This window comes from Ursus americanus, chromosome 19, assembly GCF_024610735.1.
Source record: "Ursus americanus isolate L20-20 chromosome 19, mUrsAme1.1.p, whole genome shotgun sequence".
Lineage (NCBI taxonomy): Eukaryota > Metazoa > Chordata > Mammalia > Carnivora > Ursidae > Ursus > Ursus americanus.
Genome location: NC_142145.1, coordinates 38,737,394 through 38,763,968, shown reverse-complemented (window position 1 = coordinate 38,763,968; position 26,575 = coordinate 38,737,394). Strand labels below are relative to the sequence as shown.

General features: G+C 39.6%; 2 protein-coding genes and 1 non-coding gene across 7 annotated transcripts in view; 1 reads left to right on the top strand and 2 right to left on the bottom strand.

The window, feature by feature from the left end:
* Positions 1 to 3,072: 3,072 nt before the first annotated feature.
* On the bottom strand, positions 3,073 to 10,157 carry LOC123782028 (uncharacterized). The gene is made up of 4 exons (XM_087869979.1): positions 9,440 to 10,157; positions 8,100 to 8,201; positions 6,947 to 7,312; positions 3,073 to 3,244 (listed from the first exon to the last, which is right to left on the bottom strand). The coding sequence occupies exon 1, from the start codon at positions 10,155 to 10,157 to the stop codon at positions 9,513 to 9,515; it is 645 nt and encodes a 214-aa protein (XP_087726105.1). The 3' UTR covers positions 3,073 to 3,244; positions 6,947 to 7,312; positions 8,100 to 8,201; positions 9,440 to 9,512.
* LOC123782102 (U6 spliceosomal RNA) lies at positions 3,091 to 3,193 on the bottom strand. Its single transcript, XR_006776910.1, has one exon. It is a non-coding gene; the product is annotated as a U6 spliceosomal RNA (small nuclear RNA).
* Positions 9,461 to 26,575, top strand: part of RNF138 (ring finger protein 138) — a 40,643-nt gene continuing 23,528 nt past the window's right edge. For 2 of the 5 annotated variants that reach the window (XM_087869897.1, XM_087869899.1), the window contains exons 1-4: positions 9,706 to 9,763; positions 10,082 to 10,275; positions 23,850 to 24,015; positions 25,213 to 25,328. In XM_087869897.1, the coding sequence (XP_087726023.1) occupies positions 10,166 to 10,275; positions 23,850 to 24,015; positions 25,213 to 25,328 (392 nt within the window). In that variant the 5' untranslated portion in view covers positions 9,706 to 9,763; positions 10,082 to 10,165. Of the gene's footprint in view, positions 9,569 to 9,699; positions 9,764 to 10,081; positions 10,276 to 23,849; positions 24,016 to 25,212; positions 25,329 to 26,575 lie in introns of those variants that run through there. The other 3 variants (XM_045781865.2, XM_045781866.2, XM_087869898.1) reach the window with 3 other exon arrangements.

Genomic DNA, 26,575 nt, shown 5'->3' with positions numbered 1-26,575 from the left:
TGATCTTGGGGTCATGAGTTTGATCCAGGAGAGGCAAAAAGCCAGAAAGAGACTAGCTTTTAGAAACATAATTTCACCATTGTAATTTTTTGCTTAATTTTACTCAAAGTTTAGGATCATTTTACCAAATGAAAGATCTTTCAGTTTCTCAAACATAAAACAATGATTTTGTCTTTTGAGTCACTTTTTCCTTTTCATTAAAAGAAATGCCAACTGTGTTCTCAGTCCCTTACACATGTATTTTTTCTGGGCCCTCCCCAGATGTACAGAATTAGGATGTCTGAAATTTTGATGAATTCATCAGCAAATTATCAAAACGTGTTCAAATCCATCCATTTCTCACCATCTCTGTGATTACAGTTTTAATCAAAACTATCCTGACCCTCTTCCCTGCTGTACTCTCACGCTCTCTGTCTCTTAAATGAATAAATTAAAAAATCTTTTTAAAAAAGGTCAGGGGCGCCTGGGTGGCATAGCAGTTAAGCGTCTGCCTTCAGCTCAGGGCGTGATTCTGGCGTTACGGGATCGAGCCCCACATCAGGCTCCTCCGTTATGAGCCTGCTTCTTCCTCTCCCACTCCCCCTGCTTGTGTTCCCTCTCTCGCTGGCTGTCTCTATCTCTGTCAAATAAATAAATAAAATCTTTAATAAATAAATAAATAAATAATAAATAAATAAATAAGGTCAAACTCTTATAAGTGAACTCCTACTGTCCTTTGACAGTATTTCGAAAGTGTGTTCTCTAAATATTCAGTCTTGAGGCATGCTGGTTTGAAAACTATCTTAAAGAGAGAAGTAACAACTTTCCAATAAAAAAAATTGTAATCATCTAGACAAACTCTTAGAAACAGAAAGTAGAATGGTGGGGCACTTGGGTGGCTCAGTTGGTTAAGAGTCTGCCTTTGGCTTAGGTCATGATCCCAGGGTCCTGGGATTGAGTCCCACATTGGGCTCCTTGCTCAGCGGGGAGCCTGCTTCTGCCTCTCCCTCTGCCTACTGCTCCCCCTGCTTGTGCTTATGCGCTCTCTCTCTGTCAAATAAATAAAATCTAAAAAAAAAAAAAAATTAAAAAGAAAATAGAATGGTGGTTGTTAGAGGCAAGAGGGAGGGGAATTTGTTGGTTAATGGATATGGCGCTTTAGTTTTAAAAGATGAAAAAGTTCTAGAGACCCATTGCATAACAAGGTGCATATGGTTAACAGTATTAAACTATGCACTTAAAAATGGTTAAAATGGGGGTGCCTGGGTAGCTCAGTTGGTTAAGCGTCTGCCTTCAGCTCAGGTCATGATCCCAGGGTCCTGGGATTGAGCCCCGCATGGGGCTCCCTGCTCAGCAGATAACCTGCTTCTCTCTTTCCCTCTGCTGCTCCCCCTGCTTGTGTGCAGTCCTCTCTCTCTTCTCTATCAAATATATAAATAAAACCTTTAAAACAAAATAAAGCAGTGAATTAGCCAATAAAGGGATAATTTTCACTTAAGTCACCTTTAAAAAAATGGTTAAAATGGTAAATTTTACGTTATATATTTTTTTACCACAACAAACAAACAAACAAAATTGGTGTGTGGGTAAACCAAATACCATGGTGTATATAATACTATGCCACCCAGTTTGGGAAATTATAATTGTCAGTGAAATTTAGGAAAGAAGTATCATCTCACTGGTAAAGTTCTTGAGATTTCAAAAATAAAGTATTTAAATATAGAGACTGAAAAACTCTCCTCCCTGTTGCTATTTTTTCCACCCACTGGTCTCTCTCTCCAGACTTGGGATAAAGTTTAAGGCACACAGCTTTGTTTGCTTCTTCCCCCCCCCCCCATTTGCAGTGGTTGGATGTTCTCTTAGATATTTATTGTTTCGAGTCACCAACCTGGGTTTGTATCATTTAATTATAGGAATTTTGATTGGACTCTTAAGAAGGCAGTTTTTGTTCTTGTTGCTGGTGCTGTTATTATTGTTGTTTTTCCCACTAAGTATCTTAAACTCAAATAATTCAGCGTTGTGGACCACTATGAGGGAAGTATGCCTGAGGCTAAAGTGAATCCAAGAAAAGCAGAGCCAAGAGGAAGTGAAAAACTAAATCCTGATGATATCTTTTGAGCATCTGGCTTCAAACCCACGTCATCTCGGCTTTACCACTGGAATTATGTGAACTAGAGAATTCTATTTATTGCTTAAGCCATTTTAATACTTGGATTTCTTTCACTTACAGTGCAAATAAACTTGACTAATATGGATTCCATGCAATATTTCTGCATTCTTAAAATGCATTTCCCCCATTACCTAGTTCAATTTGGATTCTGTAGTGTACAACCTTAGAGTCCCAAGTGATATAGACGTGGACACCAGAAGTGGGATCATTGTTTCAGATCATCAGAGAAAATGCAGGACTACCTGAGCTGTGGCCCTGTGAGGGGTTGGGGCAAGCACAGAGTCCTGCATTGTAGGGTGAGAAATTGAAGATTTTGTATGTAGATATAAAGCCATTGCCAACACTCTATCCTTAAGTTTCTTGCTTAAGGCATATGGCTGTGAAGGGCAAAGCTTTAGAAAACTTAGCAGCAAAATGTCAATGGGTCAGACTGCCAGTTATCAGTCTATTAATTCGAAGTTCCAAATTTATTCTTTTTGCTTGCTGTGTGAAAATAGATCTGGGCCCTGAAATGTTTTTCCTTTGCTTGCTGGCACAATAATAGGTCTTTCCAACAGAGGGCACTAGAGAGAAATTGCAGGAGGAAAAGGGTTTTGTTGCCCAGTTCCGGTTTGCTTGCTTCCCATAACACACAGGGCCAACTCCAGCTTCTGCAGCACGCTGTGGCCACAGCACCCGGCAGACAGCATCTTCCTCCAAAGTGCCCCTGGATGATTTTGTAACAGAATGCCTCCATGAGACGTGTCTCCATTAACAGCTTTCCCTTGCATCCTAGAGGATCTATTTCCAGCGAGTTCTACCAGCGTGGTACCACAGAGACTCTCTGCTATCCAGTAAACCACAGCTGGGTCCTCTGCAGCAAGGTCTGGATCTCCATCCCACTGGTGGTGGCGCCCTTCTTTGGGTACTCTATTTCAAGTCTCTTTTAATTTTTTTTTTTTTTTAATATAGAATGCTTCGTGAATTTGTGTGTCATCCTTGTGCAGGGGCCATGCTAATCTTCTCTGTATGGTTCTAATTTTAGGACTTGTACTGCTAAAGCAAGGATTCAAGCCTATATTCTTCACAGTCCTCTTTTCTTCTTATACCAATCCCCTATTAGAGTGAAAAAAAATTTATATTAAAGTTTCTCTGGTCAAATTACTGTGTGAGTTCTTTCTCCTGATTATACCCAGACTCATAAATCAGATTATGCTGATTTTTCCTGAGAACCTTCAATAAGGTACAACAAAAAATTTGCATGTACCCATCAAGATTTTCCTGAATGTGAGCAGAAAAAGAGGAGTTGGGAACTAATAATGCTGAGGTCCAAATCAAGACAGACCAAAGTGCAGAGAAGTCAAGTTCTCTGACTTGCTGCTTCTTCTCCATGTAAGATTGAAATGCTGACTGTGAGAGTGGGAGATCCTGTCAGCTACAACAGGGAGGGATTAATGGAGAATGTGGGGTACCCTGATACATTGGGCCACACCACAGTGCCTCACCCTGGCTCCCCTCCTGACAAATAGGATGACACTGCCATTGCAAACTACACTGGCCTGGAATTCAGTTTGGAGGCAGGGTGCTATTCTAGAAAAGAAAGAAGAGTTCTCTGCCAGCCCAGACAGTTTCTTCACCCATACTGTCCTGAAATAGTTTGTCAAACAGAGTGCCCTGGGTATGTGTGGTGCCCGGAGTTGTTGCTAATGAACAGACTATCTATGAGTATAGCCCAGCCTTGGCTCTTCCACTGAGCAGTCATGCTGACCTGATAAAGTTTTTGGTGTCTAATTTTAGGAAGTTGACATAAAATGAAACTGATAGACAGGTGACTATGGTTTTATTCAAATTTGTAGCACCAGCAAAAATCAAACTGTGTAACAGGCCTGTGATGCACTGAAATCAATGGCACAGAATGTCCTAATTCTTTAGATGGCCTCAGGCCATTGTTGCACCCCATACAGTTAACAAGTGAATTGCAAGTGAAATACACCTCTCCTCTTTCCCTGGACAAGTTGTCTACTCTCATGTCCTTTTAGGTGTTCCCTTGGTGATAGGAATGATTCCATCAGGCAAGATCAGAGAGCCACATTAGCTGACAATAGAATTCTCACTACTGCCAAGTCAACCAAATGATGCCAGTGAGACTCAATGGTTCTCTGCTTCACTTCATTAACTCTGTCCAGCAGCAAATGGTACATATCCTGTGATTTCTTCCCCTCTCTCCATGTTCTAAATGAAAGTTTTCATAGTAGTTGTATTTGCTCTGCATTGGGGTACATAAGAGGTAGTTGATAGGGATTACATTTATGATTTAGTCTAAGGCTATAGGATCATGAGATATTACAACTAGGTCAGATTAAGATTCAACTAAAAGAATAAAGTTATTTGAAAGAAAGGTGTATATTTCTGCTTGAGAGTTCTTCTATTTCTCTCAAAATTAGGCTTTGTTGCTTTTTAAAACTGGTGTCAGGCTTTTGCCTCCCCTGTTATGCTGGAGCTAATCTTGTTATAGTTGTCTTTATCTAAGCCATGTGCCCAGAGGCTGTCGATAAATGTGTGAAGTAATGGGAGGGGGGGAGAAAAAGAGAGGTTTTAACTTTAAATTTCTCTCAAAGATGAAAAAAACCAGCAACATCCAAGAAAAGTTGAAATGCGAGTTAAGTTGTTGAACTCTATTGCCACTTCCGGTCTAACCAATGGCTCTGCTTCCCAGGACAGCATAGTTTAGTCCGTGAAACAGTTTCAGCTGCATTCAGAATGTCTGTTTCATTTTTGGTTTGGTCTCTCTACTGACTGGCTTTCTCTGGTTGGGCAAAGGAATAGGGTGCTGTCCATCATGTTAATATACCTTCTAAGGTAAGGCACAAATAGAGATTGACTAGAATATAGGGATCTCGTTGAAAAGGAAAAACAAAGCTGGGGGCATCACAATGCCGGATTTCGAGCTGTACTACAAAGCTGTGATCACAAAGACAGCATGGTACTGGCACAAAAACAGACACATAGACCAATGGAACAGAATAGAGAACCCAGAAATGGACCCTCGGCTCTTTGGGCAACTAATCTTTGATAAAGCAGGAAAAAACATCCGGTGGAAAAAAGACAGTCTCTTCAATAAATGGTGCTGGGAAAATTGGACAGCTACATGCAAAAGAATGAAACTTGACCACTCTCTCACACCATACACAAAAATAAACTCCAAATGGATGAAAGACCTCGATGTGAGACAGGAATCCATCAAAATCCTAGAGGAGAACATAGGCAGAAACCTATACGACAGCAGCCAAAGTAACCTTTTTCATGACACATCTCCAAAGGCAAGAGAAACAAAAGATAAAATGAACTTGTGGGACTTCATCAAGACAAAAAGCTTCTGCACAGCCAAGGAAACAGTCAAAAAAACTAAGAGGCAGCCCACGGAATGGGAGAATATATTTGCAAATGACACTACAGATGAAAGACTGGTATCCAAGATCTACAAAGAACTCAAACTCAATACACGAGAAACAAATAAACAAATCAAAAAATGGGCAGAAGAGATGAACAGACACTTTTCCAATGAAGACATACAAATGGCTAACAGACACATGAAAAAATGTTCAAAATCATTAGCCATCAGGGAAATTCAAATCAAAACCACACTAAGATACCACCTTATGCCAGTTAGAATGGCAAAAATAGACAAGGCAAGAAACAACAATTACTGGAGAGGATGTGGAGAAAGGGGATCCCTCCTACATTGTTGGTGGGAATGCAAGTTGGTACAGCCACTCTGGAAAACAGTGTGGAGGTCCCTTAAAAAGTTAAAAATTGAGCTACCCTATGATCCAGCCATTGCACTACTGGGTGTTTACCCCAAAGATACAGACGTAGTGAAGAGAAGGGCCATATGCACCCCAATGTTCATAGCAGCATTGTCCACAATAGCTAAATTGTGGAAGGAACCGATGCCCTTCAACAGATGACTGGATTAAGAAGTTGTGGTCCATATATACAATGGAATATTACTCAGCTATCAGAAAGAACGAATTCTCAACATTTGCTGCAACATGGACGGTACTGGAGGAGATAATGCTAAGTGAAATAAGTCAAGCAGAGAAAGACAATTATCATATGATTTCTCTCATCTATGGAACATAAGAATTAGGAAGATCGGTAGGGGAAGAAAGGGATAAAGAAAGGGGGGGTAATCAGAAGGGGGAATGAAGCATGAGAGACTATGGACTATGAGAAACAAACTGAGGGCCTCAGAGGGGAGGGGGGCAGGGGAATGGGATAGACCGGTGATGGGTAGTAAGGAGGGCACGTATTGCATGGTGCACTGGGTGTTATACGCAACTAATGAATCATCGAACTTTACATCGGAAACTGGGGATGTACTGTATGGTGACTAACATAATACAATAAAAAACATAAAAAAAAAAGAATATAGGGATCTCAATTCTACCTTCTTGGGAGAGTATAATTGGCACACATTGGTACTACATCCCCTCTGTTTTAATCAATTATAGCATGGAAGCTGGATTCTACATGATAAATGGGGCTACTAAGGCTACAAATAGGAATATTAGTAAAAATGACAGCTGTCCAATAGTACATAAAATACTAATAATAGGAAATTAATGTTATTAAATAGCATGAAAAATACATATTCATAATGACATTTATGAAAGACTTGAAATGTAACCGTCCCAAACTGGGGTGGACTAAAAAAGGGTAAATTCCCTTATTTTTCATACTTGATATTATTAATCTCACTTTTGAGTTTCTATTTGTGTTAATTTGTAGAATTATGAAGAGAGGATTTAAACTCACAATGACAAGTAACTTGGTTCCTTTTCTCTGGGGAAGAGGAACCACTTTTGCAGTGTTTCATCCTCCTTTGCCTTCCTATTTCCTCCTGAAGTGTTGATTCTGTCAGGAAAATCCATCGGGGTCCAATCAGGAAAGAGAGCTCTCGGTAAGAAGTTCAAAAGAGGATGTTTAATATGAAAAACAATTACAAAGATGTCAGGAGAGGGGTGCCTGGGTGGCTCAGTTGTTAAGCGTCCGCCTTCGGCTCAGGGTGTGATCCCCGCGTTCTGGGATCGAGCCTCACATCAGGCTCCTCCGCTGGAAGCCTGCTTCTTCCTCTCCCACTCCCCCTGCTTGTGTTCCCTCTCTCGCTGGCTGTCTCTATCTCTGTCAAATAAATAAAAAATCTTAAAAAAAACAAAGATGTCAGGAGAGCTGAAAGACCATGTGTGACAGCGGGCCAAACACAGAAGCCACTGAGAAAAGGCAAGGACTGACCAGCAGGCTCTGGGACCCTAGAAGGAAGAGTGGTCTTCTAGAAGTTAAAAACATGGAAGAAATGAAGCCACAGCCAGACGCGGAGAGAGAGGGAGAAATGCCTTGGCTTCTTCCTTCTAGTGTCTCATCAGCGTCTGCCATTGGTTGAATATAGACAGAAGTCAGTTGGCAAGAGAAAACGGGAAACCTGCTGTAAGGGTCAGCTCCAGGTGACATTGACATAAAAATATCAAGTAATTTTTCACATGAAATGCTGCCAAGACAGCAGATTGTGTCTTTTGGCCATTATGGTTTATTTGTCTAAGCTTAACGCTCAGAGAGTAACCGCATTTTCCCTATACCCACATTTTTGATGGATTTCCACATACTAATAACTATATGCTTACATACACCCTCAAAATGGCTTCTTAGAATATATGAGGAAGTAATGCAAACATGTTTGGATTAGGGCATGAGTAAAGCTGCCAGGAAAAGAGTGAAGCAAATAAAATTAAAGTCACAAAATTAATGTTCTGGTTAAGGATTCCCAGTGAGTAAAGGGAAACACTCTATTTAACAGAAAATACACTTTACTTCCTAAAGTGGTCAAAATGAGTGATATATGATTGGAAATGTATTATCAAAAAGGTGAAGTCTGAAATCCAAGAACCATTTTATAAATAAATTTGAAAAGTACCTGGACTACTGCTATTTGGTGTCCCTTCTGTCAAGTGCTCTTTCTCCTCCCAGGAAATCTGAAGCTAAAATTAGCTTTCCTGCTCTGCTTCCAGTATTCTCACTAGGGAGGAAAGGGAACAAAAATACAAAATGTTGTAGTCTGGTAAAGGGAATTAGCTGTTCATTGGACAAACGATTCAGTGAGTATTTTTCTAGGAATTGTCATTTTAAGATGCACATTAAGACCCACTTCCTCCATCAGGTTTTCTCTAAACCCATACCAATCCAATCCATCCCACTTCCCATCCTCATTATAGTCACTGTTTATGAAAAACACCACCTTGGCAAATACCATTCTTTGTCCTTTCATATTGTTAGACACCCAAGAGTGTAAACTAGTTGAGAGTGAAGTTCACGACAGACACCTGCATAACATCTAACAGTTTCAAGGACAATGTAGACAATAAATGACAGAATTGAATTAGCTATTCAATGGCTTCTCTTTCTGATTCACTGAGACTGTGGTGGAGAGCTTTAACAAAGCATGTTAATGACATCTTTTTTCTTGTCTGAAGCGAATTGAGGATGCTTTATGATTTTCCAGATTTTCCTTAGCTCCTTTCATGTGGTTGTGACCCCATCTTACAGATTTATCAACTGTGTGCATATATCTGGGAACTAAGGGCCCACTAAGAAAAGTAGAAATATTTAAATTAGTGAATACCGTTGGTGAAATGCTTAGATCCATGCTTCTACCTCACTTTTTATTCAAAGCTATCAAAAAACAAAGGCGTTGGTGGCAGAAGACTGCCTTTGCGACTGTAACTCCTCAGACTGTGTTAAGGGCGAAAGTTCAAACCCTCTCAAGGGAGCTTATTTTTAATTTTTCCTCCCCAAAGGACCAAAATCCCATAACGGATATTACTTGGTTCATAACACATCTTGACATACATTCTGTCAAGGGCAAATGGTAAGGACCATACCTTTAACGTTAGACAACGATATTTTTTGAGGAAAAATTCCTGAAAAACTCAATGTGAGAGAAGCGGTGAGAAATGGGGTCCCGCTGGAGGGAGACTGCGGGGGGTGGGTACTGGTGGGCACCGAGCTGTTTATGTCACAACCCGCTGCTGGAGCCACGCGCCCGTTGCTATGGAGGCCGCCCTCCCCACCCCGCCCTCTCCTCACTCCTCTGTCCCCCTGTTCGTCGCCCTCTTGTGTTCGGTGACCCCCCCGGGCTGGCTGCAGGCAGCGCAATGCCACGGGAGAGCTGCCGGAGCGGGTGGTGGGATCCCGGTGCACCATGAGCCTCGGGCCCGGCCCCTTTTCGGGCCGATGAATACTGAGCACTCCGCTCACCATTCCCCTCCCGGCCTCCGCGGCGAAGGCGGCAGCGGCCGGACAAGAAGCCCGAGGACGGCGCGGGACCACTTCACCAACCACGCCTGGAACGCAGCTCTCTCAGCGGCGCGGCCCCAAGACTCCTAAGTAAGGGGAGTGGAGGGGCGGGGCGGGGCAGGCAGCAGCCGAACTGGGTGGGTAGGGCCCGGAGGCGGGACCGCGGTGCGGGCGGGGGTCGGGGGTGGGGGTGGGGGTGCGGGCGGGGGTTGGGGGTGGGGGGCAAAGGAGTCGGAGGCGGAGAAGACGGCCGGGGGCGGAACCGCGGCCGCTTCGTGGAGCCAGGTAAAGGAGCGGCTTCAGGCGGAAGGCCGCCGGCTAGGGGGCTTCCTTCCTTCCGGAGCGGAGGGGCGGCTTCTCGCCTGCCCCGAGCCGGGGTGGAAGCGAAAGTGAAGCCACCGGCCGGTTGCTCCACCGCCGTCTCCCGCCTGGCACCGCCTTCCGCGACTGCCGGGTCCGGAGGAGCAGCCTCCGGGGCCGGCCCTCGCCCGGCGCGTGCGGCCCTAGCGTCTCGGCGTTCGGCCCCGCCCCGTGCCGCCCCGCCCCCTTCCTGGCGCGAGCCGCTTCCTGACGTGATTCCCCTCCCCCTCCGGGTTCGCGTAGAGTCGGGCCCCGGGCCGCCACCGCCAGCTTGGCCGCTGTCGCCGCCGCCGCTGCCGCCATCTCCTTGATCCCCCATCCCCCGCCATGGCCGAGGAGCTCTCCGCGGCCACGTCCTACACCGAAGATGATTTCTACTGCCCTGTCTGTCAGGAGGTGCTCAAAACGCCCGTGAGGACCGCGGCCTGTCAGCACGTGTGAGTAGACACCTCCTCCCCTGCGCGGAGCCGGGTAGTCGTTTAGGCCCCGCATCCAGCCCCGGACCCTCGGCTGCGGCCTGGCGGGAGCAGAGCCCACCGCGACCTGCCCGAGCGCCCCTCGGCGCGGAGGGCGCGTTCCGGCCCGCCCTCCTCCCGAGCTCGGGGCAGCTTCCTGGGCCGGCCCCTCTGCCCGAGCCCCCGGCGCCCAGCCCCCGGGTATCCCTCCCTTGCTTTCGCGCCCCCGGGGCAGTGGCCAGGCTCGTCCGGGTCGTGTCTTCAGGCCCCGGAGCCCCCCTTCTCCTCCAGGCCCGGGAGGAATTGCAGGGAACGTGGATCCTTTTTGTTTCCTAGCAACCTGAGTGAAGGCTGGGGTGTCGAGTGTCAAAACCGGCCGAAGGTGCCGGCACGAGCCCGCTGCCCCCAACTACCTCCTCTCTGTGACCTGCCCTGCTTTAAAGTTTTCCCTTCATTCAGAACCTTGGGCCATTCTTTCCAGACCCAAGAAGTCTTACCTAACTTACCTTTCAACCCTGCTTCACAGACCACCCTTGAAAAGGTTCTCTTTCCTTTAAAATTCGGTACATGTTGGAATGATCTAGAATGGGTTTTCTTCTCAGATGTTAGAACTGACAGGATTTCCGGGTATTGAAGTGATAGCTTCCCTTTGTTTTACCCTTCTGCTTATTACTTGGTTACTACGAAGGTGGAGACAGGAAAGGAAGATTGCTGTTTCATGGAATGAACTGAAGATAAGGCAGGCTAACTCCAGGGGTGAGGGAGAACACAAAGGGATTAGGTGAGGTGGCTTGGTGCTGTTTGATTTGGCATATTTATACGAAGAACTTCGATAATTTTACAGACGACTAAAGTGTCAGTAAGGGTTGGCAGGAGCCCTTCTTGTAAAGATATATAGCACATCTGACAAACCTGGCTGCTGATCAGGGTCCATGGGGAACTTTTTAAGTAAACATACCAATCTCCGTTCCAAATTTACAAAAGAATTTCTGGCAGGTGAAGCCTGGAAATCTTTATTTGAAAAAACATACTCAGATTTGAAAGTTCTGTGTGTTTACAAATAGCTGAAAAGAGTGGAACAAGTTTATAAATATATTTCTCTTTTGACCTTTTTTTTTTTTTTGAGAGATAGGTTCTGTGATTTATGTAAAGAATGGATTCAATTTGGGGGTTCTTATTCAGGTATTTTATTATTGTTTGATACCATTTTTCTCACTCTGATACTCAATATTGACTGCACTTTTTACCTTATTCCTATTCTGCAGTCGTCGTGTGAGGTAGAAGTGTGTGACTTCATTATAGTTGTGCCAGTTATGTTTTGCTGTCATGGGAGATGAATGACGGTCTGAAATTGCTTTGGTATTTGATTCAACGAATGCAGATTGTTAAGAGAAATATTCTGAGATGTTCAGTGCACAGTGTATAACTTTTTGGCCTTTAATCTTTAGGTATTCATTATTATAACTTGATGCCTTTCCTGTGTTTGTGCTGGCAGCGGGTGGACAAAAAGGAAGGTAGGAGGTCAGAGTGAGAGGAAGTAGGTGTTTCTGGACAGAATCGTTTCAGTTACCCTTTGGGTCATTGACCTCATAGAACTCATTGTAATCTTCAGCTCTCCTCAAAATTCCATGCAGTTTGCTGTAGTTCACTTCCTTTGCGGGGGACATTTTAAATCAGACTAATTTGACTTGACATCAATGGTATGGAAAAGAGAGTGGACATGATTGTTGAGGACCTTTTTCTAATCATCTCATTGGACTTGGATATGATTAGACTAGATGTGGAATTGAAATGTAGAGTAGATTTTGTTGGTAAGAAGAATGGACACTTACTGCTTCATCACCCTCCTCCATCCCCTCCTTTATTAACCCATCTCCCTCTCTTCCCAAACACACAATTGCTCTAAGGTTCAATGTATTAAGGCTGGGGAGGAGGGAGTTTTATTTGGAAGGGATGGTAATGGTGGAACAGGGTCTTGATTAACTGGAAGGAGTTTGGTGGGGAAATAGAATTATTTAAAATAATCTAGTTTACTATGTCATTTGCTCTTCCTTTTTCACAAAGGACAAACCTGTGCCTTTAAAAATATTTATATTTAGCTACAAAATCAGTTTTTGGTTCATAGATAGTAAGAAACGAGGTGATAAGGGCTTTGGGTCACTATGGATCTGTTAGAAAATGAAAAATTTTCATCACCATTTCAACGACAGCAGAGGATTTGCCCAATGACTATTTTAATGAAAGGAAGAAGTTCATTATCATTAGAATAACTTCATCATAATATAAATTTCTGTATAATCCCATTTATTCCTTCAAACAACAATTGTTGAATGTTTTCTGTGTGTCAGGTACAAAGAATACAAAGTGCTGTTTCCCTGGGGACTGTTAATAGTCTAATGGAGAAGACCTAAGCATGAATGTGATTGATACGGAAGTTACTTAGGAGGAAAATTTTATGTGAGCATTGAGAGCAGCTGTCTAAATCAGCTTATGACTAAAGGGAAGATTTCCTGGATGTAGTAATACTTTAGGTCAAAATTGGTTAATCAGGGTTTGTTGGGGAATACCCTAATTGGGTTTCCAGCATATGCAGACACAAGGAGGGGTTACAGAGGATGACTGTTTGCAGGCTGAAGCCAAAGGATGAGTGTAGTATAGAGTTTAGAGATATTGGCAGGACCTTTCCGTGTAAGCCACTTTGAGCTTTTTCCTGAATGCCTTTTTTCAGAGGAGCAGCATGATCACATTTCAGTTTTAGAAAGTTTACTTTAGTAGCAGGACCCAGCTTGGTGTAGTGGTGAGACTAGTGAAGAGATGATTCATTGCTGTGTTAGAGAGAAATGGTTAGAACCTGAATCAAGGTAATGATAGTGGGAATGGAGAGGAGATTCCTGACATTTTAAGGAGATCCATGTAAGATTTGATGATGCCCAGTAGTTCAGTGTATGTATGTGGATCTGGAATACATGGAACTAAAGCTGTGAGTATGGATGTGGCCACTGAGGGAAGTCTGTAAGTTGGAAGATAGCAGAGGGCCTAGATAGGACAAAGTGCTGAAGAATGCATATTTAAATCTGGAGTGGAGAAAGTGCAGCCTGAGAAGAAATGCACAGGATAGGAGGAAATCCGGCATAGAATGTGACAGTATGGAAACAGAAGAATTTTAAGGAGACAGTAGTCAGCAGTGTTAGTTACCTTAGAGTGATCAGATGTAGTATTTTAAAAAGCAAGTAAAGATGAATTAAGAGTATTAAAGTTGAGGGGTGCCTGGATGGCTCAGTCGGTTAACCATATAACTTCAGCTCAGGTCATGATTCCAGGGTTTTGGGATTGAGTCCCACGTCTGGCTCCCTGCTCAGCAGGGAGCCTGCTTCTCCCTCTCCGTTTGCCCCTCTCCCCTGCTCATGTTTTCTCTCTCTCTCACTCTAGTAAATAAATAAAATCTTTAAAAAAAGAATATTAAAGTTCAGCAGGTATTCAAAGTAAGGTTTCAGAAGAAGGTACAAACTGGCATAGTCGTAAGGTATTTCTTTCAGTGTTTTCATTTTAATCTTCAAAGGCTCTTTGAATCAAACCTCTCCTCTTTCCTGTTTTGAGTGGTTAAGGGAATGACTTTTGTACATGGCTAAAAGTAAGCTCCATCACAGTGAAAATTACATGTAATAAGTTGATGCCTTGCCAAACTCTTAAAGATGGAATCCTTTTTTTTTTTTTTCTAAGAATTTACTTACTTACCTGGGGGGTGGGCAGAGGGAGAGGGACAATCAGGCTCCCCGCTGGGCAGGGAGCTGAAAGTGGGGCTTGATTCCAAGACCCTGGGATTATGACCTCAGTTGAAGGCAGGTGCTTAACCAGCTAAGCCACCCAGGCTCCCCTTAAAGGTGGAATCTGATCTGTTTTGGGGCATCTCTGTAAGGAGGCATCTTTAAAAATGAGCTAATACAAATCAGCTTTCACTTCTTATTAGGCACATACTTATATGTTTCTCTATTGACCTGCTTTGGGTTGTCCAGTTTCTAAATTTTAAGTTTATATTTCTTTTTCTTTTCTTATTTTTAAAGATTTTATGTATTTTTTTGAGAGAGAGAACACAAATGTGTGCGTGCACTAGGGAGTGTGAGGGTGGGGAGAGGCAGAGGGAGAGGGAGAGGGAGAAGCAGGCTCCCTGCTGAGCAAGGGAGCCCTATGGGGCACTTGATCCCAGGACCCTGGGATAGTGACCTGAGCCGAAGGCAGACGTTTAACCGACTGAGCCACCCAGGCACCCCACATTTCTTATCATTTTAAGAACTTTATTGATACCTTGTTGTTTGAGCAGTCATGCTCTAAATACTTTTAAAATTCTTCTTTCCTACAGACTTGTTATAATTCTTAAAGCCAGACAGATAGCTTCTTGCTGATTTAATAAATGCTGCTCTAGACTGTCTTTTTTCTTAAGGGTTTTAAGACTTTATCCAAATTCTCTTGACAAATATTTATAAAATGACATAATTAGAAAACAATTATGCTATCTACTTACGTAACAGAAGGTTGACTTAGTTTTAAGTCCTAAAGACTAATTTAAAATCTCTGATTTTTTTTTCTCTTAAGGTTGTTGTTTTGGGGAATGATTTTGACTATAGACTAGGAAGATAAAAGGTGCTAGATTTTAAAGTAAGATGTGTGTGTATATTATATGTGTATATATGTATATATATGTATATATAGGCATGTGTGTATGTATATAAAAAATACACATGGAATATTACTCAGCCATAAAAAAGGATGAGCTCTTGCCATTTGTGACAACATGGATGGGCCTAGAGGTATTAGGCTAAGTGAAATAAGTCAGACAGAGAAAGACAAATACCATATGATTTCACTTACATGTGGAATCTAAAAAACAAAACAGAGGAACTTATAAACAGACATATAAATACAGAGAACAAACTCATGGTTTGCCATTGGGGGATGGCCTATGTAAGTCAAGGGGGGATTAAGAGGTATAACTTCTAGTTACAAAATAAGTCATGGGGATGAAAAGTACGGCATAGGAATATAGTCAATAATGTAATAATATTGTGTGGGGACAGATGGTGACTACATTTATTGTGGTAGGCATTGAGTAATATATCCAATCACTATGTTGTACACCAAAAACTAATATAACATTTTATGTCAACTATTCTTTAGTAGTATAAGAAACCAAAAAACCCATTTTCAAGAATATGAAAAACTTACTTTAACAATTGCAACTTTTTTCTTCCCAAAATTAAAATAGTTTTATTTTTCTATTTATAAAAGTTACTTAGTGCAGAGTGCAAAAAGACGTAAGGTATGAAGGGAAACTCACAGTCATAGCACCCTGATTGAGTTACTTCTAAAAATGTTATAATCCTTACCACAAAATTGGGGTAACTTGCAAAATGCCAATTAGTACTCTAAAAGTATATCTGTATTCCAGTATCTTTGCCAACTTTTCTTTCTTTCTTTTTTTTTTAGCCTTTTTTGCTAGTTTAATAAAGTTTAAAATGGGGGCACTTGGGTGGCTCAGTCAGTGAAGCATCTGCCTTTAGCTCAGGTCATGATCCGAGGGTCCTGGGTTTGAGCCCCTTGTGGGGCTCCCTGCTCAGTGGGGAGTCTGCTTTTCCCTCTCCCTCTGCCCCTTCCTCCCGCTCCTGGAAGCGCACGCTCTCTCTCTCTCTCTTTCCCCCCCAAATAAATTTAAAAATCTTAAAAAAAAAGAAAGTTCAAAATGGTATCTATTTTTTAAAAAGATTTTATTGAGAGAGAGGGAGAGGGCATGCAAAAGCTGTGGGGTGGGGCAGAGAGGGAGAAGTAGACTCCCCACTGAGCGGGGAGCCTGATGGGGGACTCTATCCCAGGACCCCGAGATCATGACCTGAGCCGAAGGCAGACATTTAACCGAATGAGCTATCCAGGTGCCCCTCAAAATGGTGTCTAGAAGTCACTTTATTTATTTTATTTTATTTTATTTTATTTTTTTGGCATTCTTTTTTTTTTTTTTTTAAGATTTTATTTATTTATTTGACAGAGAGCCAGCCAGCGAGAGAGGGAACACAAACAGGGGGAGTGGGAGAGGAAGAAGCAGGCTCCCAGTGGAGGAGCCTGATGCGGGGCTCTATCCCAGAATGCCGGGATCATGCCCTGAGCTGAAGGCAGACACTTAACGACTGAGCCACCCAGGCGCCCCTAGAAGTCGCTTTAAAATCTGTTTTTTTAGTTGCTAGCAAGGCAGTGTGCATTTTTGCGTATTAAATTTTTATAATTTTACTATTCACAGAATGCTCTGAGTATATTGTGATCATTTCTATGGCTATATTTTAATGATTATCTATTGTATATTTATTACTTAAACGTTACATTGTATTTTCTATTTAGCACTTATTTCTATATACACTCAGATTTGAGATGGTTTTCTATTTAGTGCTTTGCTTTTGTGTATTATTACATCTTATTCAGATTTGAGATATTTGATTATCTAAGGTTATGATGATACTCAATTTTATTTGTTGAATCTCTTAAAAATTTTTTCCAACTTTTGGACCCACTTGGAATCCCCTGAGATATATCTTGTGTGTGCCTTTAAATCTTAAGTTGCCATTCTTATTCATTTCATTTCAGTATTTCTTGAAGGGCATTCTTTTTCCGTGTTTTAAAAACCTTTTCAGTATATTTGAATTCTTTTTAAAATTTTTGTTTATTAAGTTTTTATTTAAATTCCAGTTAGGTAACAAACAGTGTAATTGTAGTTTCAGGTGTACACTGTAGTTGATTCAACACTTCCATACAACATCCGGTGCTCATCACAGCAAGTGCACTCCTTTTTTTTTTTTTTAAGATTTTATTTATTTATTTGACAGAGAGAGAGCCAGCCAGAGAGGGAACACAAGCAGGGGAAGTGGGAGAGGAAGAAGCAGACTCCCAGCGGAGGAGCCTAATGCTGGGCTCGATCCCAAACCACTGGGATTACACGCCCTGAGCCAAAGGCAGACGCTTAAGGACTGCACCACCCAGGCGCTCCAACAAGTGCAGTCCTTAATCCTCATCACCTATTTAACCCATCCCCCCACTAATCTCCCCTTTAGTAACCATCAGTTCTCTATAGTTAAGAATCTGTTTCTTGGTTTCCCCCTCTCTTTTTTCCCCTATGCTCATTTGTTTCTTAAATTACACATATGAGTGAAATTATATGGTATTTGTCTTTAGTATATTTGAATTCTTAAAATAATCTGATTCTTTGGAGATTCTTCCCTTTCTTTATTTTTTTCTGTTTTTAATATTACTTATTAAATTTTTGGGGGGGATATAGTGTATACACAAAAACCTGACACAAATACCTGCATGCGCATAATGCTGTAAGCCCCATCGGGATAGGGATTTTGTCACTTCTGTTACCTATTGGAAGCCTAGTGTCTGTTGTGTAGTAAGTACTTAATACATTTTTATAAGTCTGGTAGGATAGATTTATTATTTTTGCTCTTTTTTATATTATTTTTAAGTTAAGTTTATTTGAGATCATTGTAGATTCACGTATAGTTGTAAGAAATAATACAGAAATCCTATGTACTGTGACCCAGTTTCTCCCAATGGTACCATCTTATGAATATAACTAGGATATCTGCACCAATGGAGTAAAGATGTGGAACATTTCCATCATCTCAAAGATCCTTCATAAAGCCCTTTTGTGGCCACGCCCACTTTTCCTCTCCATCACCCTGCCCCTCCTTAGCCTTTGGCAAGCAGTAACATTATTGTGTTTGCTATTTCTATAATTTTGTCATTTCAAGAATCTTATATATTGAACAACTCTGTAAATATTAGTAAAAACAATTGTACACTTCAAATGGGTGAATTATATGGTATGTGAATTATATCTCAATAGGGCTATTACCAAAAAAAGAATGTTATGTGCTGTAATGTTATGTAAGTGTAACCAAACACTATGTAACCTTTTGGGATTTCTCTTTTCACTCAGCATAATTCTCTGGAGATTCAGGTTGTTGTGTGTATCAGTTGTTCCTTTATTGCTGAGTATACGTGTATGCTTGGTATGGATGTGCCACTTTTTTATTAACCATTCGCCCACTAAAGGAAATCTGGAATAGCCAGTTTCTGACCCTTACAAATAAAGCTGCTGTAAGAATTCAGGTACAGGGTTTTGTGCGAAAGTAAGCCTTTGTTTCTCTGGGATAAATGCTGAAGAATGCAATTATTGGGTCATGTGGTAGTTGCATGTTTTTTGTTTGTTTGTTTTTAAAGAAAATGCCAAACTGTTTTCCGCAGTGTCTGTACCATTTTACATTCCCACTAGCAACGTATGAGTGATCCAGTTTCTGTACGTCCTCAACAGCATTTCGTGTTGTATTTTAAAATTTTAGCCATTTCAGTAGGTATGTAGTGATAGCTCGTGATTTTAATTTGCATTTCCCTAAAGGCTAATGACGTTGACCATCTTGTGTGCTTATTTATCATCTGTAGAGTCTCAGTGAAAAATCTTGTCTCTTCATGTCGTTTGCCTGTGGTTTAATTAGATTGCCTTTTTATTATTTTTTTTAAGATTTTATTTATTTGTCTGCCAGAGAGAGAGAGAGAGAGTGTGCTCGTGTACAAGCAGGGGGAGCAGCAGCAGGCAGAGGGAGAAGCAGACTCCTCACTGGAGCCTGACGTGGGACTCGATCCCAGGACGCTGGGATCGTGACCTGAGCCGAAGGCAGATGCTTAACCAACTTAGCCACCCAGGCGTCCCATAGATTGCCTTTTTTTTAAAAAAAAGTTTTATTTATTTGAATAGAGACCAAGTGAGAGTGAGTGGGCGGAGGGGCAAAGGGAGAGGGAGAGAGAGAATCTCTAGCAGACTTACCGCTGAGCTGGAGCCCATCGTGTGGGGGTTGATATAGGAACCTGAGATCACGACCTGAGCCAAAATCAAGAGTAGGAAGCTCAATCGACTGAGCCACCTAGACACCCCTAGGTTCTTTGCTATTTCTCTGTTGAGCTTTGAGACTTCTTTATATATTCTAGATACTATACCTTTGTTAGATAAGTGATTTACAAATGTTTCCTTCCAGTCTATAGTTTGTCTTTTTATCTTTGTAGTAGTCTTTTGCTTAGCAAATGTTCTTAATTTTTATGAAGTCCACCTTATCAAATTTTTCTATTTAGAATGTGCTTTTAACATTAAATCTAACTCTGTGTAGCTCTGTATTGTGAATATTTTCTCCTGTTTTTTTCCTAAAAGTTTTGTAGTTTCATGTTTAACTCTGTGTATTAGTTTTCTAGGCCTGCTGTAACAAATTACCACAACCTTGGTGGCTTATAATAACAAATTTCTTTTCTTTTCTCTTCTTTTTTTTTTTTAAAGATATTATTTATTTATTTGCCAGAGGGGAGAGAGGGAGAGTACAAGCAGGGGGATCCTCGGGCAGAGGGAGAAGCAGGTTCCCCGCTGAGTGAGGAGGCTGATGTGGGACTCAATCCCAGGACCCTGGGATCATGACCCAAGCCGAAGGCAGACCTTAACTGACTGAGCCACCCAGGCGTCTCCAGAAATTTATTTTCTCATAGTTCTGGAGGGTAGAAGTCTGAAACTAATTTCATTGGGCGCAAATCAAGGTGTGGCAAAGGCCTCCTGAGGCCCTGGCGGTCACACCATGCTAATCTCTCCTTTCATCCGAACATGGCCTTCTCCTGTGTGTCTGTGTCTCTCTTGCAGAGACACTTGTAATGGCATTTAGGACCCATCTGGATAAGCCCAGCTAATTTCCCCATCCCCAAATCCTTAGTTTTAATCAGAGCTGTTGTAAAATAAGGTTCTATTGTTCTGAGCATTGGAAATGGAATGTATCTTTGTATGGCAGTTTCCCAGTTTACTACAGTCTGACCTGTTTCAAGTTAATTTTTGTATAAGGTGGCAGACTTAGATTAAGATTCATTTTTGTGCCTATGGATGTCTAGTGGCTCTGGCATCATTTATTGAAGTCTGTCTTTTCCTCCATTAAATCACTTATTGCACCTTTATTAATCGTTTTTGCTTTAAAACAGTTTAAAAATTTTTTAAGTAAATTCTATGCCATACATGAGGCTTGAACTCACAGCCTGAGATCGAGTCATGTGCTCTACCGATTGATCCAGCAGGAACCCCAATCATTTTTGCTTTTTAAGATATATTCTTGCCAGTCTTTAGGATGTTTCAGTATCTATTTAATAAAGCCTTATTTTGCCTTTATTACTTTATTATGTGTATTTCCACTAGAAATTTTTGTTTCTTCATTTATGTCTACATTTTGAATAAAGTCCTAAGCTAATTTTAAACCTCATTACTTTTTTTTAGTTTTTTATATGAATATTTTTCATTTTTTGAAACTGTCAATAATCTTTAGTAATGTAATTATTATTTGGAGAGTTTGTATTTTACAGCTGTTACATGTTGTAATTTTGGGGGCTAATTGAGTATTTTCTAACGAAACAGTTTTGTCTTCTAAACTGATTTTTATTTCTTGCTTTTCTATATTTTATGCCTTTAAGTCTTGTTTTTATAGCCATTGCCAATATTTTTGAAAGTCGTAAATAGAAATTACTGTATTTGTTTCTACTTTTTAGTAAAAATTCATTCAACTTTAAGCATGTTTTGTACTTTATAAAAATAGAATCATATAGTTGTACTCTTTTACATCTGGCTTTGTATTCATCCATTTTCATTCTCATTACAGTATCTTATAGTTTTCATTTTATGAATATGCTAGAACTTATTCATTCTTCTGTTGATGGACATTTATTTGTATAATTTTCAGCTTTTGGCTATTACCAGCAGTGTGGCTGTGAACTTCTTAGAAATTTCTTCTGATCATATATGCAGTTATTTTGGGTATAAACTTTGGAATAGAATTACTGGGTTATAGTGGATACTGTCAGTTTTCCAAATGGTTGTATCAGTTTGCATTCTCATAGATCAAATGGGAGTTTAGATTGGCCACATCCTCCTCAACACTTCGTATTTTCCACCTTTTTCATTTTAGTCATTCTGGTTGGTATGTGGTGTTACCACATTTTTACTATTTTAGTTAATCAGCAAGTGGGCTTTGAAATTTTGCTTTATGTTATCTCCTCCCTCTAAACACAGCATTCACTTGGGCATCTTAGTTGTTCAAGATCCTTTACTACTCTATGTTTATGCTTTATTTATAATTAATTGTTAAATTAGCCAACATAATTGACTAATTTACCTTCTAATAGTGTTCTACTTCATTTCTTTCACTCAAGTATCATTTTTATGCATGATTATCTCTTTGTGATGAATTTTGCTGGTATGAACTTTGTTGACAGTTTTCGATTTTTTATTTAAAGAGGAAAGTTTAGCTTAATAGTTTGGTGACAGTTTTACTTTCATCTTTTTATTATTTCTCTTTGGTAGCTTATTAGACTTGGTTTCTCTAATACTACTTAGCTTTTCTCCTTTTTCTTTGGCTCTTCCTCTCTGAATACTCCTTTAAATGTTTATGTTTCTCTAGATTGTTTCTTTAGTGCTCTTTGCACTTCAACTGCTCTCCATATTTTTCTCCCTAATTTCCAGATCCGTATTTCCAGTTGTTTACTGGATATCATGCATTAAGATTTTTGTAGGTACTTTGAACTTGCACCCATCTTTCGTTTGTCAAACCAACTCTTCCAGTATTTCTTAACTTGATTAATCCAGTTGCCTTGTACTCAGTCTTCTAGGTTAGAAGTGATTATCTTTCTTATCATCCCACAAGTAATTGTCATAACATTCTGTTGATTTTGTTAACATAGGAAGTTCCCTTTATACACAGTCAAACTGAGAACTGTGTCTGTGAAATAGAGATCCTCTGTTTCTCCTACCCCTGCCTTAGTGCAGACCTTTTCATGGTCTAAACTATTGCTCCAGTTGGTCTTGCTCTTTGGTTTTTTTCTGACTCATCCTTCTTTTTTTTCCCCCTCTTTTACAGTCCCTTTGATTACAGAATGCAAACACTGACTAAAAGAATTTAAGTTAAAAATTTATTATTCAAAATTTACAAAATATATAGACAATTAAATTTCAGTTTTTAATAATTGAACTTACAAATGATGGTTTTGTAACTTTGTAGTTTTTATACTTTCCGAAATTATTAAAGCTCAAGTGGCACTCAGACTTTTGGGATGCCCTCTCTTTAAGGATTTTGATAAGTACTAACAAATTGTTACTCAGAAATGTAGAGTACTCATTTCTTTATATCTTTTCTAACACTGGTTATTATTTTTAAAACTAGTTTTTAGTTTGACAGCTGAAAGATGATATCTCAGCCGTTTTTACTTTGCATTTTCTTGATGAATTTTTTTTTACTATGATTATTTATAATATTTTAATTTGTGGTCTTGGTAATCATATCAAATGCTGTGTTAGTGGTATTAGCTACTATTTATGGAGCACTTTGTAACTGTCAAATACTGTGATAAGCATTTTACTGTATTATCTATTTTAATCCCTTGAACAATTGTTTCAGCTATAGGTATTTTATGGATGAGGAGACTGATTGTAGTGGGGAAAAGTGGCTTGTTCAATGCTACATAGTTAGGAAACTCATTTTTCTATGATCTATTATTACACTATTTGCTCTCAATTTTTGTTAGAGGAGGAAGATTGAATATTTGCATTTAGAGGAGATTGGATTAAATTTATATGTACTCTGGACCCCAGATGCAGATGGCTATGATTTATCTAGTTTTTTTTTTTTTAAAGCAAAATAATCAAGTTTGGTATTTGTTTGGGTTAGGAGGGAAGAAATAAAGGTTTTAGTGAGTTTGGTTCTAATTAGAATGTTTAGAGATAAGTTTAGAGCTGGAAGCGTCCTTAAATATTTCTCTCTTTTTTTCTTGTTGTTGTTTATTTATTTATTTTTATAATATTTTTTTATTATATTATGTTAGTCACCATACAGTACAAATATTTCTCAAATTCTGTTCCATTGCACACTGTTGTGGGAAATTTTCATATTTCCTGACAACATAAGTTTGGGTAATACGTAACGTTTTTCTTAGCAGAAAAACTTTAACTTTGTTTATCCTAGAATTTCCCAAATCGATTTGTGCACTGTATGGTGGTAGACCTATTCATATCTTGTAGAATATCTCAAAGTACATCAGTTTGAGACAAAAGCTGATGTGGTCTCTTTCATTTTATAAGGGGAGGAAATGGAGATCCAGTGTCACTCAATGTGTTGCCTAAGATCTACTAAATGACACAGGATAAGCCAGTCATTCCTTTGTACCATGCTTCCTCTGACAATGTTATGTAGCGTTAATACTTACTTTTCATACATTAAAAAGTTTAAAGCGTGATTGAGTGTAGTTTCTTTAATATTCCCATTTAGTCCAGTTATTAGCCTTAGACTCTGAGAAATACATGTATAGTATTTAAGATTCTGCAATTTATGTGCATATGAATAGCCTGACTCATTTAGCATGAATATATATCTATAACCACTTGAGTGTGTTTAATCATAGAAATGAAAAGAGTCCTTTTTCTGTAGTTAACATGTCACAAATGTTTGGTTTAGTTTCTGTAGAAAATGTTTCCTGACTGCAATGAGAGAAAGCGGAATACATTGTCCCCTCTGTCGTGGAAATGTGACTAGAAGAGAGAGAGCATGTCCTGAACGGGCCTTAGACCTTGAAAATATCATGAGGAAGTTTTCTGGTAGCTGCAGATGCTGTGCAAAACAGGTAGAGTAAATGTGGCATAGCTCTTCTTTGAAAATGAAGGTTCTACTCTACTTTGAAAATCAAGTTCCTGTTTGAATTTTCTTGGTAGGTGCTGGTTTGAAGAGAAAGAAGTTACTTAAATTGGGTAAAAAGGCCAAAAAACCTGATTATCGATCTTGATAGATCATAAACTTATTGAGAACAGAGAATGAAAGATACAGTCTGTGAATTTGTCATAATTTTTAGCATGGCATTTTTCTCAAAGTAGTTGCTCATTGATTACCTACTAAATGAACTAAATGAACAAATTGGCATTTAACTCATTTAAACCCCATTCTGGTACAAATTGTGATGGTAGCAACATCATTATTGCGATTTTATACATAGAAATGGGCCAAATGGATATGTAGTCAGGGAACTCTCTGGCTGCCCACTTTATGCGTGTATTTATGTGTTTAAGAAATCACAGACTATTTTGCAGAAAACTAATTTTTAAGGAGTAGGTGAGAAAATCAGATGTTGGCAAATAACTGGCATTAATTCTCCAGTCTGAATTTTATTCTAATCATTTGAAGAGGGTAGTGAGGGGTGGTTAGGCTTTGAGTATATCCATGTGTTTATGGATTTATTGCAGCCACTTTTTCAAACAGCTAATAAAGTCAGTGAGCAAAACCAGTTGCTATTTCATGCATTCACACAAGTCAGATCTGCTTTTCCATCTCTTTGAGGGAGGTGTTAACTGACAGGGCAATGAAGTGAAGCCGGAAAATACACTTGAGAGATTCAGGCTCTACTCCTCAGTGAGAAACTGAAAAATATTCGAGGTGTTAACCTGGGAACCTAATTTTTTTTAAAGCACTTTCTCACTCTGCCAGGTTGCAATAAAGAATAAAGAAATACCCAATACCATAAGGCAAACGTATTACTACTTTTAATGTACTTTTTTTTGTCTGTTATTAGTAGCATAGTTTCAAGTATAAAATTATTTGTTAGTATTTTTTGTAGTGAGTTCACATCTGCATCTAACGGATAGAAACTTATTACTTATTTTCAGCTTCTACTTAAGAATTAAATCATTTACTTAAAAAAAAAACTTGTTTAAATGGAATATTTAGTTGGTTATGTTTATCTTGCTTTTCTCCTGTTGACAGTATCTCAAATCTTATGACATCTATTTGAAATTTAAAGTCACATTACATTTTGATCAATAATTTACAGATTAAATTCTATCGCATGAGACATCATTACAAATCTTGTAAGAAGTATCAAGATGAATATGGTGTTTCCGCTATCATTCCAAACTTTCAGATCTCTCAAGATTCAGTAGGGAACAGGTAAGCAATATTTATTCTTAAAAAGAGAATTTTTATAGTTGAAATGGAATTGTTTGGGGAACTATATGATAAGGTGTTTTTTATTTTTCGATATGTATGTGTGTTTAAAGTATTTTGCCAAGTAATTGATCTATAGCATTTGTCTTCAAGCTTGTTTAACTCCTATAAGATTGCATCTGATAGAGCATCTTTATGATATACTTAAGTTTATGTTATTTAAAAGTAATTCTAAAAAAATTCTACATTTCTTTGAATAAAAAAGAGTTGAAGACTGTTTTCTTTTGTAGCTGAAATTACTTGAAAGCTAAAGAAAATCCCTTTCAACTAAAATCTTTTTTTATTTGCTAGCTGAGAAGTATTATTAAATTCTTAGTTCTATTTTAGTCCCCCCCTCTTTTAAACTAGATTTTGGTTTGCTTTATCTTATTGTCTCTGATGTATATATATTAAACATTTTTATGAAATGTACTTTACACAGAGTAATGACCAAAATCATGTATGATTTTTAAAACAGTGATAAAACAAATATCTCGTTATCCACTATAACCCAGATTAAAAAACAGAACATTCTTCAGGGTCTTAGAATCTCCTTGTGGGCCCATATCCTTTTGAACCACATACTCCCAGAAGTAACCACTCTCCTCTTTTTTAGGTTATTCATTCCCTTGGTTTTCTTTGTAATATTACCACCTATGCATGTATCCCTAGATGATGAAGTGCTTAGTTTTTATTTTTATTTATTTTTAAAATATTTTATTTATTTATTCAACAGAGATAGAGACAGCCAGCGAGAGAGGGAACACAAGCAGGGGGAGTGGGAGAGGAAGAAGCAGGCTCATAGCGGAGGAGCCTGATGTGGGGCTCGATCCCACAACGCCGGGATCCCGCCCTGAGCCGAAGGCAGACTCTTAACCGCTGTGCCACCCAGGCGCCCCGAAGTGCTTAGTTTTTAAACACTCAATACTAGCAAGTACACACATAGTTGTATGAGGAAAGGCAGTATTGAAAGTAGTATAGAAAGGCTCCCAGGAGACTGTGTTAAGCAGAGTCTCTTAAGATTTTATTTCAGTAGCATTTCATTTCATGTGTTGCTAATTTTCAGTAATTAACCACTCTTAAGCACTCATACTGTAGGCTTCTCTACTCCTCATATGAAACTGTTCTAGTCTTTAGTAATTTTCTGATTGCCTAGTCTGCAAAATTCTTTTAGATTCTCATTTTACTTGACTTAGTGTCATTGGATGAAA

Bases quoted from the DNA above. Each gene is read 5' to 3' on its own strand.
- LOC123782028 (XM_087869979.1), bottom strand. From the start codon at position 10,157: ATGGGGGATCAAGGAGATGGCGGCAGCGGCGGCGGCGACAGCGGCCAA.